The following is a 13784-nucleotide window of genomic DNA, read 5'->3' on the forward strand; positions in this document are numbered from 1 at the left end:
TGTTTAACATTAAAACATTTACTGTTCAACATCAAAAGTTAAATCAGATTATCTAAAAGATTTGTTACTGAATTTTTAACCCTTCTTTCTGACTAGTTCTGTACTGTTTCTTCATTGTTCATCAAAGATCATCATTCATAGTTGAGTACTTAAAAGTTTATATCATCAAAGTCGGGTGCTATGGCTCACACCTGAAATCTTAGCTACTCAGGATGCTGAAATCTGAGGATCAAGGTTCAAAGCCAGCCAGGCATGAAAGTCCATGACATTCTTATCTCCAATTAACCATCAGAAGTGGTGGATATGTCTATATCCATAGATATATTGACTATATCACCAGGAAGTGGTATAGTTACTAGGAAGTAGTTATGTGGGGCTTTTCTTTTCCTTTCTTTTTTCTTTTTGAGACAGGGTCTTCCTCTGTAGCTCAGATCAGGCTCAAACTCATTATATACTGCAGGCTGTGCCTGAAATTGTGACTTTCCTGTCTCAGTCTTCTCAGATTACAGGGATTATATAAAAATTTTTTTTTCTCACAAATTTTTTCCCAGGCTGGCCTTGAACCACATACTTTCATTCTTCATCTCCTAAGTAGTCTATTGTATTTAGCTTTTAGGTGTCCTTATTGGTCTAGGTTGCTCGGTAATGAGTTAGGAGAATGTTCTGTGAGCTCTTGAAGAAGGAATAGTAAAATTTCCAATACTCATGTCAACTTTTCCACCTGAGTGAAGTAGACTTTATAAATAACGCAGCAATGTTCTACACAGTCCTGTACCAACTCTCAGACCTTCCAGGGATTTTGTAACCGTCCAAATTGCATAGGTATTCTCAAACCATCCATAGCTTCAAAAACTATTCAGTGAAGTTTCACAGGCAAATCCTAAACCTCCCCGTATATTAGCCATCAGTGTACAAGTTTGCTGTTCATTAAAGCATCTTCAGATAGTTATATTTCATCATGAATGTATAGTTTTAGTATTTCACCAATACATAAAAACACCGAGGAAATAATTTTAACACTTCATGTGGGTCATTGCATTTAGGAATTCGGTATTAATTCTTTAAGGCAGGTATACTGTGAAGGTAGCATAACTATTTCTTTCTTTCCTGAATTCTATTTTCACCGCGACACCAATGGCCTTTATGGAGTAACTAAATGTGATAGCTGTAGCTCCATGAAATCCTCTCCACTGGTTTGTTTTTCAGTTGGTTTGTCTCAGCCTAATGGCTTCACGGTAAAGAAGTTCAATTCCAACTCCAACAAGGGAAGTAGGTGAGAGTGGGATAGAAAATTACTAAGAGCACCTATATTGGGCTAAGCCTAATATATTATATGTATATACACATACATATCCATATCCATATCCATATATATATAATTTTTGCTGAAGATAGGCCAGAGTTCCCCTCTAGGAGAATGAGAAATTTGGTCATATATCAAGAGTAATGAGATATCTAGGAGGGGGGTTCTGGATAAACCAGCTTAATAGGATATTTGCTAAAACTTCATGTGGAGAACAGACACAGTGATGTGGCCTAGCAGGATGCCATCAGAGAAGACATAAAAATTTGCTCAGCAGTCTTAGTGCTCTAGACTAAACATCAATTGTAGTGCTAGTTTCTAACAAATATTAGTGACTTTAATTTCAATTGTTGGTGTAATTTCTCCTCCTCCTCTTTCTCTTACTCCTGGTGGTACTGGTGAAATAAATGTCATTATGTATCCCACATTGGCCTTGAAATTATGATGTTTCTGTCTCAGCTTTCTAAGTACTGAGATTATATGTACGCTTATGAGTTCAGAAAAATAGCTTTAAGTTCACAGGAGGTGCCATTTAATAGTTCAGTTTATGAGTACAATATATCCTGATCAGTGTTACTCCTTCAACATTCTCATGCCTTTCCCCCCCCCTTAATTAATTTTGTGGTACATAAAATGAATTCTCATTTGTCTACCCCTCTCTCCTTAGCCCTACCCTCCTCTTACATTGAAAGACTAGGTCAAAGCCCAGCAGAATCAGCATTGTTGAGTTTTAACATGAGAAATATTACTACTTTGTTTTCTTCATCTACTAGTCACTATTATATTTGCTTTCCAAGTATGAGGTTCTTCTTTTTCCTATATTTGGGGAAAGATCGAGACTCTCTGTAGGCCTGTAGTCCACTGTGGTTTGGAGTTTTGGTTCAGTATTTTAATTATGACCTGATATTAATCACTGATCTCTTCAGGGACTGAGGACTTACTGCACAGTAAGTCAATTGAAAGGTCAATACGACTGTAACCTTTTATCCTCTAATCATTTGCAAACAGTCTAATCTCTATGCTCTATTTTTTGAATTAATTTGGCAGCCACTGTTAATGAGCTTTTAAAAAAATCAATTGATGCTACCCTAATCATTAATTCATTTGCATGTGCTTACAGGTGAAGACTCAGAAGAAAGGCGTGGACAAGTTCTAATCCTCTTAGTAGAGCAAGCACTTCGTTTCCATGACTACAAAGCAGCCAATATGCATTGTCAGGAGCTGATGGCCACAGGTGAGTAGGCACCTTACTTAGTCAAGCACTTTTGTTCATGTGCCCTGTACATGATGAATAATGGAAAAGGTCTGCTCTGAAATCAATTGGCCTGATTGGTAAGCTAGCCACATTTTTTCTTGAGATTACATTTTATTTGCCCTGGCAAGTATTTATGCTATATGTATACATATTAATATTTTAATGAACTCAGATGTTATACTTTATCTGAGATTTTGATTGCTTTTCATTTCTTATTTAAAATATACTCACAGTTTAATGAATATATTTTGTGATATTTAATGACATTTCATGAGTTTATTATATAAAAGAAAATTTAAGTAATTAATATTGATAATTTGTGACTACAGAGTCATTGTTTTTATTCTTCAGTTAAAAGAACATTGCTTTTCAAACTAATGTTGAAAAATTGGGAGATAGTTTACAACCTTAACATTTTCTATGTTGAAATTAAAGAATTCTGTCTCTGTATAGTAAGCAGGGTTTCTTGTGTAATTACTTGGTAGAAAGGCTCTGTATTAAAGGCTGTATTCCTGTACCTGTGCCCAAATACTGTATAGCCTATTGCTTGTACTTCAGCAATGAATAGTTAAAATAGTAAATCACTTCAGGATAGTGCATGGAACTGTGCACTACGTATATATGCACTGTTTTGCTGCTATTCCTGTTGATGCTGGGAATTGAATCCAGGCCTCATGAATTGTAGATAAGTCCTGTCCCACTGAGTCAGATTCATGCACGTCTACAATCTATGAAAAACTGATTCTGATACTTGTTAATAATAGTTCGGAAGACCTTGTTGAGGACAGGTGTGTTAGGTGTCAAAATTATTGCAGTAGAGGAGTGAGACTAGACTCAGCTACTAACAGAACAAATATAGGTGTATATTACAGGTAATGAGCAAAACAGAAGAGACACTGGATAGAAAATTACTAAGAAGATATATCAGGTTTAAAAAGTTCTTGCTAACTTGATTAAATAGGGTATTTCACAGAAGGCAGGTCAAGGTGACTAGGTTTGAGGGGTAGTAGATGAGATAAGTTAAAGCAGAATTCTTGCTGAAACTGAGGAATGCATTGTAGTAAAAGTCAAGAAAGACCTAGTTGGGAAGGCTTCATTGGTGAAGGCAACAGTTTCTGGTAATTTATTTATGACATTTAAAAACTCTTGAGAAAAAACTTACTAAGGTACTTACAACTCTGACATTAGAAGTTTGGTTTCATAAAAGAGCTATATTAAATAATATACAAATGTATATTACAAATAATTTTGTAATATGATGTTCAGAATATTTTTCTGTACACATATTTTATCAATTCAAAATTAGAGAGCTCTTTTAAGAATTTGAGTGAATGAATTGTTACTTAATATACTTAGAGAAATTATTCTGAATGGAGCCTGTGTTCTTAGAAATAAAAGTTAAATTTTCATGTCATTTGAAATATCATGTAAAATCAATGTTAATAAATTCTTTATTAAAAAAAGCCAAAAAAAAGTTAAACTTTCAAGCTGGAATTCCTTCAAATAAGAATACACTATTTTAAGAAATGATCTTTCCAAGGAATCCAGAAGTGATTCTGCTTTTTGCCACTGACTTGGGATATGTATCTTCTTCTGTACAGTGAATGATTCTACCTGGATTTCTATCTTAATATCTCTCAATTAGCACCTTGAAATTCCTGATGAGCTCTTAATTGGAAGGGTTGCTTAACCCTTTCAACAACCTAAGAGGAAAGGGGTAGTAACAGGGCAAAATAAATCTAAGTGTTCATATTCATTTTCAGTTATTCAAAAAGTGAATATAGGTCTGAAAAATTGTGTGCAGTAGCACTGGACTTCAGCCTAATCTTTCTTTTCTAATTTTGATTTGTAAGCAGTTTTGCCTCATATGCCATTAATGTCTTTAGTTTTACTTTGGTTCCAGGAGACCTGGAATCCATTGTGTATTCTTCAATCTAATCTTCGATATGCCTTTTTTTCCCCCCTTTACTGCCAATTCTGGGGTGTGAACTCAGGGGCTAGACACTGCCTCTGGGCTTTTTTTGCTCTCTGCCTATTAAGTCATAGCCCCCCTTCTAGCTTTTTGGTAGCTAGACGGAGGTAAGAGTCTCAGGGACTTTCCTGCCCAGGTTGGCTTTGAACTGAAATTCTCAGATCTCAGTCTACTGAGTAGCTAGGATTATGAGTATGAGCCTCTGGCACTCAGCTGAATGTGTCTTGTGTTACTGGGAAATCATGGTCTTTTTCCTGTCTACCTTGCAGGTTATCCTAAAAGCTGGGATGTTTGTAGCCAGTTAGGGCAATCAGAAGGTTACCAGGACTTGGCCACTCGACAAGAACTCATGGCTTTTGCTTTGACACATTGCCCTGCCAGCAGAATTGAGCTTCTTTTGACAGCTAGCAGCTCTCTACAGGCACAAGTAAGTGTTTCTAAATTAAAAAAAATAACATAAAATCAAACTAAACCCAAACAGCACTGACCAAATGGGGACCAAGACATGTGAAAGGGTATCAATGTATGTGTATTAATGCACCATCTATCTGGCAAATATCATGTAACCCTTCTATTAATTACAATAAAAAATATATGAAAAAAAAGAAAAATAGATTGTCACTTACCTGAAAAAAGATTTGAAAATATGAGGACATTAAGCATAATCTCTAGATTTATTATAGTAAAAAGTAAAGAAGAAAGGGAACAAGATGGTCTTGAGAAAAATTGGAAGTAATATTACAAAAAATTATTGAGTTTAAGGGGAAGTTAATGTCAACAAAAAATATATGAGGAATGATCATGTGAAATAATCTCTCAAACTATGAAGTGATAGCAGTTGGTGTCACCAATCCTTTTGGTGTCTTTTGGGACTAGAGGCTACAAATAGGCCTTCGTTGGGTAAATGCTAATGGTTCTAAAACTCATCGACTAGGTCTGCATAAGGCAAATACATGTTCTTTTTGAGAAACTCTACAACAGCATGAGAGATGTGTTGAAATTTGTTTTTACCTCGTCATCATTTATTGCATTGCGTGCCACATTTTTCATAGTTGATTTTCCCTTTTGAAATATCCACGTAAAGGCCTAAAGTATGTCTGTTCCCAGAAATTGTTCAGTGGGAAATAATGCCTTTCCTCAAAAGAAGGAAACAATATATATATTTTTTTTTGTTTCAAGCCTGCAGTGTTTTATATAGTCTTTTCTTGTTTCAGATTCTATACCAAAGAGTGAATTTCGAGCTCCATCCTGAAGGCGGAGAAAACATCAGTGTGTCACCGTTAATTAGTAAACCGTTGCAGGAGGTAGGCTATGATGCAGAGGAGTTAAGGGGCAAGGTGTAGGTGAACTGAGATGAACACCTATCCCCAGCTAGGCAAATGGCTTGTGTAACTGTGTCTAGAGATGGCGCTTCAATTTTGGGTATGTGAACTATAACCTGCAGAAAATTACACATGACAGAAATGTCCAGCTCAAACTGTGATTGCAAAGAAAACAGCTAAAACTTCCATACAAGAAAAGTAACTAGGACTTCCTTTCACAGCTTCCTACAGCCTTACTTGATGTACTGTCCAGTTTTCTGTCCTTTTCCAGAGGTCTTGTCTTGTTTAATTCTAATAACTCACCAGTAGAGTGTTCATTTTGTTTTAGTTAATTTTAATTCTCCCATGCCCTAATATGATAGTTTAATTTTTTCCAAAAATAGTTACAATTCAGTATTAGGTTGGTGAGTCATTCATACTATTATATATAACTAGAGACAAGAAGGTATGTATTTTTATTGGTATTTAGAAGTAAATTTCTGTAGATCAACAGTGGATTTCTTTTGTTTTACTTCCCCCAGAAGAAAATAGTAGCCCTTTTGAAGAACCCCATCTTTAGGCCTATGTTAATTGATTAGTAATTATTTGGCTTTTCCTCACTTGATGTAAAAGCATTCTGATATTGTCTTTATAGGATTTGGAGCAATTCTTTTTTTTTTTTTTTTTTTTTTTGCCAGTCCTGGGGCTTGAGCTCTGGGCCTGAGCACTGTCCTTCTGCTTTCCTCAAGGCTAGCGCTCTGTTACTTGAGGCAGAGCACCACTTCCAGCTTTTGTATGTATGTGGTACTGAGGTATCGAACCCAGGTCTTCATTCATGCTAGGTAAGCAAGCACTCTGCCGCTATGCCAAACTCCCAGCCCCAGAGCAATTCTTGTTAAACTTTTTTTTCCCCCAATTGTGGGGCATGAACTCTGGACCTGGGTGCTGTCCCTGAGCTCTTCAGCTCAAGACTATTGCCCTACCCTTGAGCCATAGCACCACGTTCCTCGGAGCAGGTCTTAAACTAACATTTCTCTGTATTAGAAGGAATTGTCTTTCAGACTCCATTCAAAGGCCTACTTTTCATAAGATATTCTTAACCCCCAACTTGGATCTTTGCCTTTCTGCTCTCCACACTTGTCCAGGCTCACTGACCACTCAGCCTGTCTCTGTCATCGTTTCTTGTTATGCTTTACAAACTCAGGACCATCCTGAGAAGGCCTTTCTACCACCTTTGGTAGCTTTAGTTTCTTGTTGAGCAAGAGCTCTACCACTTGAATCATGCTTCTAGCCTTTTTTTGCTATAGTAACTTTGAGATAAATTTTTGTTTGTCTAGATCAGCCTGAACCCTTTCCACAATAGCTTTTGTGTTGAGATAGGGCCCTGTGAATTTTTTGCTCTGTCTGCCAGGAGTTGTGATCTTTCGGATGTCAGCCTCCTCCTACATAACTGAGATGATGCATGCATGCCGCTGCACAGATTTTGATTGAGATGAGGTATTCTTATGAGTTTTATTTCTAGGCCTTTCCTTCCTTCCTTCCTTCCTTCCTTCCTTCCTTCCTTCCTTCCTTCCTTCCTTCCTTCCTCCCTCCCTCCCTCCCTCCCTCCCTCCCTCCCTCCCTCCCTCGTTGGTTGTGGGACTTGAACTCTGGGCCTGGGCACTGTCTCTGAGCTCTTCAGCCCAAGGCCACTGCCCTTGAGCCCTTTGAGCCACAGTACCACTTCCAGTTTTCTGGTGGCTAATTAGACGTAAGAGTCTCATGGACTTTTTAGTGCCCAGGCTGGCTTTGAACCATGATCCTCAGATCTAAGCCTCCTGAGTAGCTAGGATTACAGACATGAGCCACCACACCCGCCTATGGGCTGTTCTTAACCCTCCTGAGTAGCTAGGATGACAGGTGTGAGCCATCTCTGCTGGTTTATCTTTGTACTCTTGTCACAGAGTGAATGTCAATAGTTAAATTCCTGGTAAATGATAAACTCATTTGGAAACACCCACTGCATAATGATTAGCTTGCAGTAACAATAAAGAAGCAGAATTTGACCTAAAAGCAAGAATAAAGAATAGAAAGTGCATACATATTTTCAGTTGAACTCACTTGTATGATCCTGGAAGCTACTGAGGTCCCGCTATGTTTTGGACAATATGGAGATATATTAATTTTCTATTCAGCAGAGAGCTGGACCATTTTTCCTACTGAACTCAACTTGGTGTACTTATGCTGAATTCTTCCCATCCTTTATAAAAATCCATAAAAAGATTTGTGTCACTTTTGGGTTTCCTTGTATCTTCTGTTACAGTGAATTAGGAAATGACAGTCTAGCATGTTGGTTACTTTCTGTTTGTGCAGGTTGGCACACAGTGCCCCATTCAAGTGTCATCAGTAAATGAGCACTGCACCAGCATTTCTCTCCATGGCCTACTTAGAAAAAAAAAAAAGAATTGTATATTGGTGGTTGGCTATTTTCTTTTTTTTTCCATAAAAGCTTTCCCATCTTCCTTTGTTTCTTAGCAAGTTATAATAGATGAGGATCTCATGATGTGCTGATCCAAACCCTCAATGAACACATTATGGCTTTGAATCATGATGTGCATTTCAGAGTGTTATGGCTACATTTAGACCAAAACACAGTGTTTAGCTGTAAGAGGTTGTGTATTATACATTAACAGTAGATATAATAACCCTATTAAATTATAACTCATAAATGAGGGCTGATTTTATGTGTAGTCTGTATCATACTTAAGACTTTCATTACTTCAGTTATGAAAATGACTTTTATTTATATATTCCAGTAAAATAGAAGCATAATTATTATGCAGTAGCATTTGCATTAGTATAAGTGGATACTACAAATTTGAAGATAATGCCTTGTTCCCTGTGAATAAGATAGTTGTTTATAAATAGAACAAAATGCAGTCTTTGTGAATACAGAATTGCCAATTTCTATTTTCTTATTAATGCTGGTTATTATGTCCTTTAGATAGAACAATATTCTACCACTTAGCATATTAACATTTTGTTTAGCTATTATTATTTATATCACTTAGCCAATGGTGTTTTCCCCAGATAAATCTAATTAGAGTTAGAAATGGATTGTATACAGAGTTCCATTAAAAAATCATTTTCACTGTGGGAAAACTTGTTACGAACATTAAGTGACTACAGATTTATATGATTGGACTAATTAATGTTTAGAAATAGCATATGGTCTAAGCATAGCACTATATTGAATATATAAAAAGGGTTGTTATTTATGTAAAATGTGTAAAAGTGGGAAAATAGCAGTTGTTTTAATATCACAGCCAGCATGTTCTTTTTCCATTCATTAACTGATTGACACTTGGCATGTTTCAACTCTTTAGCTGTTGTGAATAATGCTGTTATATGCATTATTTGTATGGAAATACATTTTTATTTCTCATATAGGTACTTGGGACTAGAATTGCTATATTCCGTAGCATGTTTATGTTTGATGTTTGAAATAACTGCCAAACTGTTCCTCAAAGGGGGTTTACCTGTTTGGTTTGGAATTTCTTTATGGGATAAAATACTGGAGAAAACCAATTTAACAAGGAGGAAAGATTTCTTTTGGCTCATAGATTTAGGTGTTTCAGTCCATGGTCACTTGACTCTGGCTTCTGGACCCTATGTGTAAGTTCTCTATGTCCTGTATGCTTTTGTCGTGGCAGAGAGAATGTGATAGAGCAACGTGGTTCTGTTACCTGCAGGAGATTCCTGCAGAGAAGACTGAGGAGAACATGCTCTCAGTGACCTAGTTTCTTTAAGTACCACTTCTGAATGTTTCTAGCAGAAATTATTGTCAAGTTAAGAATCCATTGTAGATTAATTCACCAATGAAGGCAGAGACCTTTGCTATGCTTCTGGACATTTAGATTGTGTTCAGTTTTTCTCTACTTCAGACTGGGCCTTGTATGTACACATTTTGCACACTAATACCAGTATTTTCTTGAGAGAATGGTAGAGATGTGTTCCTGAGTTAAGTGATTTCCTTTTATAAGTTTTATCTAAGTTCATCTAAACTTTCTACTCAAATATTCTACCTGTCTATCACCTTAGGTCGGTTATCCTTACACGATACCCTTTCTTCATTACTATAATATTCTTATACTCCTGTATTATTCTTTTCCTACCTCTCTTGTCATCTTTCATATTCTTTTTCTATCTCTGGTCCTCTGTTCATCCTTCAACTCTTACAATGCATGGATCTACATTTGATGGTTGTTGAGCAATGCTGTGTATCTAGGTGTTCAGTTATACTCTAGGTCTAGAGGGACTTAAATACAATAGAGATTGGATTGAGGGGCTTATTGTTTTGGTCATAAATTGGTCATCTGTGATTGTGTTAGATTTGTATGTAAGTATACAAAAAGAAAGAGTGTTATTACCAATCTAAAAGAGCTAATATCTATTGTTAGCTAACTAAAAAGGTCTAGGTTGGTTATATCTGAAAAATTATAATCTTGTTTAGTATTAATCTTGCTCCCATCCTCAAATGGACAGAACAAGAAACTCAAGAAAAATGTCAAATCAAGGAATAGTATCTCCCACCCAACATAAACAGGCAATGGAGCAGTGGCAAATCTAGAGGAGAGTCTTCCAAGTGCTGTACAAATGCAATTGATAAACATCATTAATGAAAAATGTGAAAACATAAAGAGATAAGGGAGGAAGCCATAGCTAAACAAGAGGAAACCATAAACAAGGTGATATATGAAAAAGGGGAAGCCATAAAGGAGGCCATAATAAAGGTTTTTCAAAGAAAAATGGATGAATTCTTAGAATCCACAAACAAAAAGGTGACTGAACTCCAACAAATGTCCAAAGAGAATAAAGCTGCTGAGCTGACCACTCAAATGGAAATCAAGGAGCTAAAGAAATCCATACATGATCTAAAACAAGAGATGCAAGGCATCAAAAATGAGCAATTAGAAGCAAGGGAGATGAAGAATAAAATAGGTAGCTTTGATAGCAGGTTAGACAGTGCAGAAAAGAGAATTTCCGGGGTTGAAGATAATTTAGTTGTTATAGAAAAAGAACAGAAAATGAGTCAATCCAAATTTAGGAAATATGAGAGAGCGCTTTAGGAGGTCCAAGATACAATTAGGAAGCCTAATTTAAGGCTAATTGGTATTGAGGAGGGTCTAGAGAAAGAGGTCAATGGTATTGGAAATATACTTCAGGGAATCATCTCAGAGAACTTGTTATTTTTTTTTTTAGTTTTTATTTCATTTTATATCTGTGTATAAGTGCTCTCTTCGTCTAATGTTGGCATATTACTGGAAATACAGTAGATCCTTATTAATTTTTGTTTTGCTGGGGTTTTTGACAGCATTACCTGATGAATGTTTCCACTAGCAGACTTGATTTGTAGGATTATACAATCAGTGGTCTTGGTGATAAGACAGAAATTGAGAATATCTGATCAAAGAGGAGACATGCAGCTTGTTGCAATGCTTCTAGCTCAATAGAAGCATTAATTAAGTTTACTTAGTTAATAGCTTCATCTGAGTTTATCATTTTCATCAGATTTACAAACGTACATCATAGATTTTCATTCCTTACCAAAGTTTGAGCTAGCTGCCTCTACTGGCACTACCGTTGTATACTAGGATTTTCTTCTTTAACTTGCAACTTTTGTCTATGGGACCTATGAGGATATCATTTTTAGTCACAATGAAGCCTGTGTATGCTCAGTTTTCTACCTTTAGGGAAGTGTGGTGATTTTACTTAACACTTTAGAGCCATTATGTGCCACTTTGAGAGAGTTTTTCTAGCTTGTGCTTGGTTGTAGTTACTGCCCCCTCTCCCCCATCCATCCCTGTTCTCACATCTCCTCTCCCTCCCCTCCACCTACTCTTCATGAGGCCTTCTTTCCTCACTATTTCACTAGAGCAGCTGTTGTCTGGAGTACCCAGAGCATCTTAGTTTACATTGCTGGGTCAAATCTCAGTCTTTACTATCTGAACTATAAGTAACATTTGACATCCTTCTCTTGGAGTCAACTCATTTGTCTTGTTTTCTCTTAGCCTCACTGACTACTTCTCAGTTGCCTTTGCAAGTTTCTCTTGATCTTCCTGGATGGTCCCTCTCTAGATGACCTCATTTGTGATTATGAATTTAAATATCTGCATTTACACATACAATTTTCCACTCTACAGCCCCAGGCTCCTAGCTACAGCTGCAAACCTACTATTTCTACTGATATTTCAAATAGACATGTCAGTCTTGGCATGAGAAAGTTGTCCTGTTCTGCTGATTTCGACTCCCTTGCTTTACTAAACTCATATTTGAATAGGGTCTTTATGTTTCTAGCTCATTGGTGAAATAAGACAAATTTTTATTTCCCTTCCTTTCCTCATGTACTCAGAGTTCATTAGGAGCAAGGACCATGTCATAGCCTTCATGGCAACCCTGATATTCAGCATAGGTCCTAAGTCTTACATCAATAAAACGTGGATATATCTCTCACATCCAAAGACATTCATCCAAGGTGATCAAAAGTATTCATGAGAAGAGAAAAATAAGATAGTTTTATTTTTCCTAGTAATAATTTTCATAATCTAGATCCAAGACTACTAATAGATCTGAAAAGGGGTTGGTCCTTAGAATTTAAGTGGTGTATGTGTGTGTCTATACGTTAGTGATTTTACTTTTAGGTAAGAGTATTTTTTTTCTTTTCCTGAAAGTATACCTTTCATCAGCTTTCATCAGAAATACCCAGGGGTCCATGATAGGGGTTCATGACTACCAAAATCTGACACAGTATTGGTTTAAACAGTCAGATGTCATTGGTTTATTTTATGTGGTATTTTTTTCTGTTGCTTCTTTAGATAGGCACTTTGAAAAGTAGTGTCACTTATAAGAAGGATTATGTTTTTACTATTCTATGTTCAGGATGCAATTTACTGTTAATGTTAGGTTCAGCGGAGTACTTGGATTATTTAAGGATCTGTTAGAAGAGACAGGATGGCTGAACCTAACCTGAGTTCTGTTTCTAATCTTTTGTCTTGTCTGTTTGCACCATCAGCTCAATTTATAGGGGGGTAACAATCTTCTCTGAATTTAACCCTATATTACTCCAGAAAGTAACTGCTTCAATAGATTAAATAGAAGATTCATTATAATAATTGATTAATAAGAACTGTTTCTATGCAACGGGTTTAGCACATGAACTATTCTGCTCCTGCATATGATATTCTGCATTTGATAATGGTGCCTTTTGTTATAAGATTTGGAAGATTATATTAGTGCTTAGTAAGTTAACCTTTAAGCCTTGTAGCATGGTAGATATTAATGAGATTTCATGTTAAATTTTATGCTGGGAATTGTTGATTTGGTTTTGGGGTTTAATCTATTTCTGTTATTATACACTCTAAATTAATTAGCAGTGTGCCACTATGAACATAAAAAGTGTCAGTAGTAATTATTTAGGAGTAAATTTTGCCTAACCTCTTTTTTTTCCTTTCCTCATTATAAGAAGTTGAAAGAAAGCTATTTTCTCATTAATAGCTTTGGCTATACTCTGATCCTGGTAGACCACCTTCAAATTAAATGCTTGTTCTATGATCCAAGTGTGCCTTTGATTTTACTTCATCTTTAATTTTGAGGGAATTTTCCTTATAGAATTTTTTTTTTTTTTGCCAGTCCTGGGGCTTGACTCAGGGCCTGAGCATTGTACTTGGACTTTTCTCAAGGCTAGTGCTCTACCACCTGAGCCACAGCACCACTTCCAGCTTTATTTCTAGGTATGTGGTACTGAGGAATTGAACCCAGGTCTTCATGCATGCTAGGCAGCAATCTACCACTAGGCCAAACTCCCGGCCTATAGAATTTTTTCTATCACATATATTCTGACTATATACATTTCATTTATACATTTTTACATTTCCTATGCTTTAAATTTCCTATCTTGAGCTAATCCATCTCTAT

At 36.3% G+C, this 13784-nt stretch overlaps 1 protein-coding gene across 1 annotated transcript in view; it reads left to right on the plus strand.

Moving 5' to 3' along the window:
* The window catches only part of Nbas (NBAS subunit of NRZ tethering complex), a 262549-nt gene that overhangs the window by 135884 nt on the left and 112881 nt on the right, over window positions 1-13784 (plus strand). The window contains exons 33-35 of the mRNA XM_090337434.1: window positions 2424-2537; window positions 4800-4957; window positions 5745-5834. Coding sequence (XP_090193560.1) covers window positions 2424-2537; window positions 4800-4957; window positions 5745-5834 — 362 coding nt within the window. The remainder of the gene's footprint in view (window positions 1-2423; window positions 2538-4799; window positions 4958-5744; window positions 5835-13784) is intronic.

Source organism: Megascapheus bottae, chromosome 7 (assembly GCF_031878675.1).
Source record: "Megascapheus bottae isolate mThoBot1 chromosome 7, mThoBot2.hap1, whole genome shotgun sequence".
Lineage (NCBI taxonomy): Eukaryota > Metazoa > Chordata > Mammalia > Rodentia > Geomyidae > Megascapheus > Megascapheus bottae.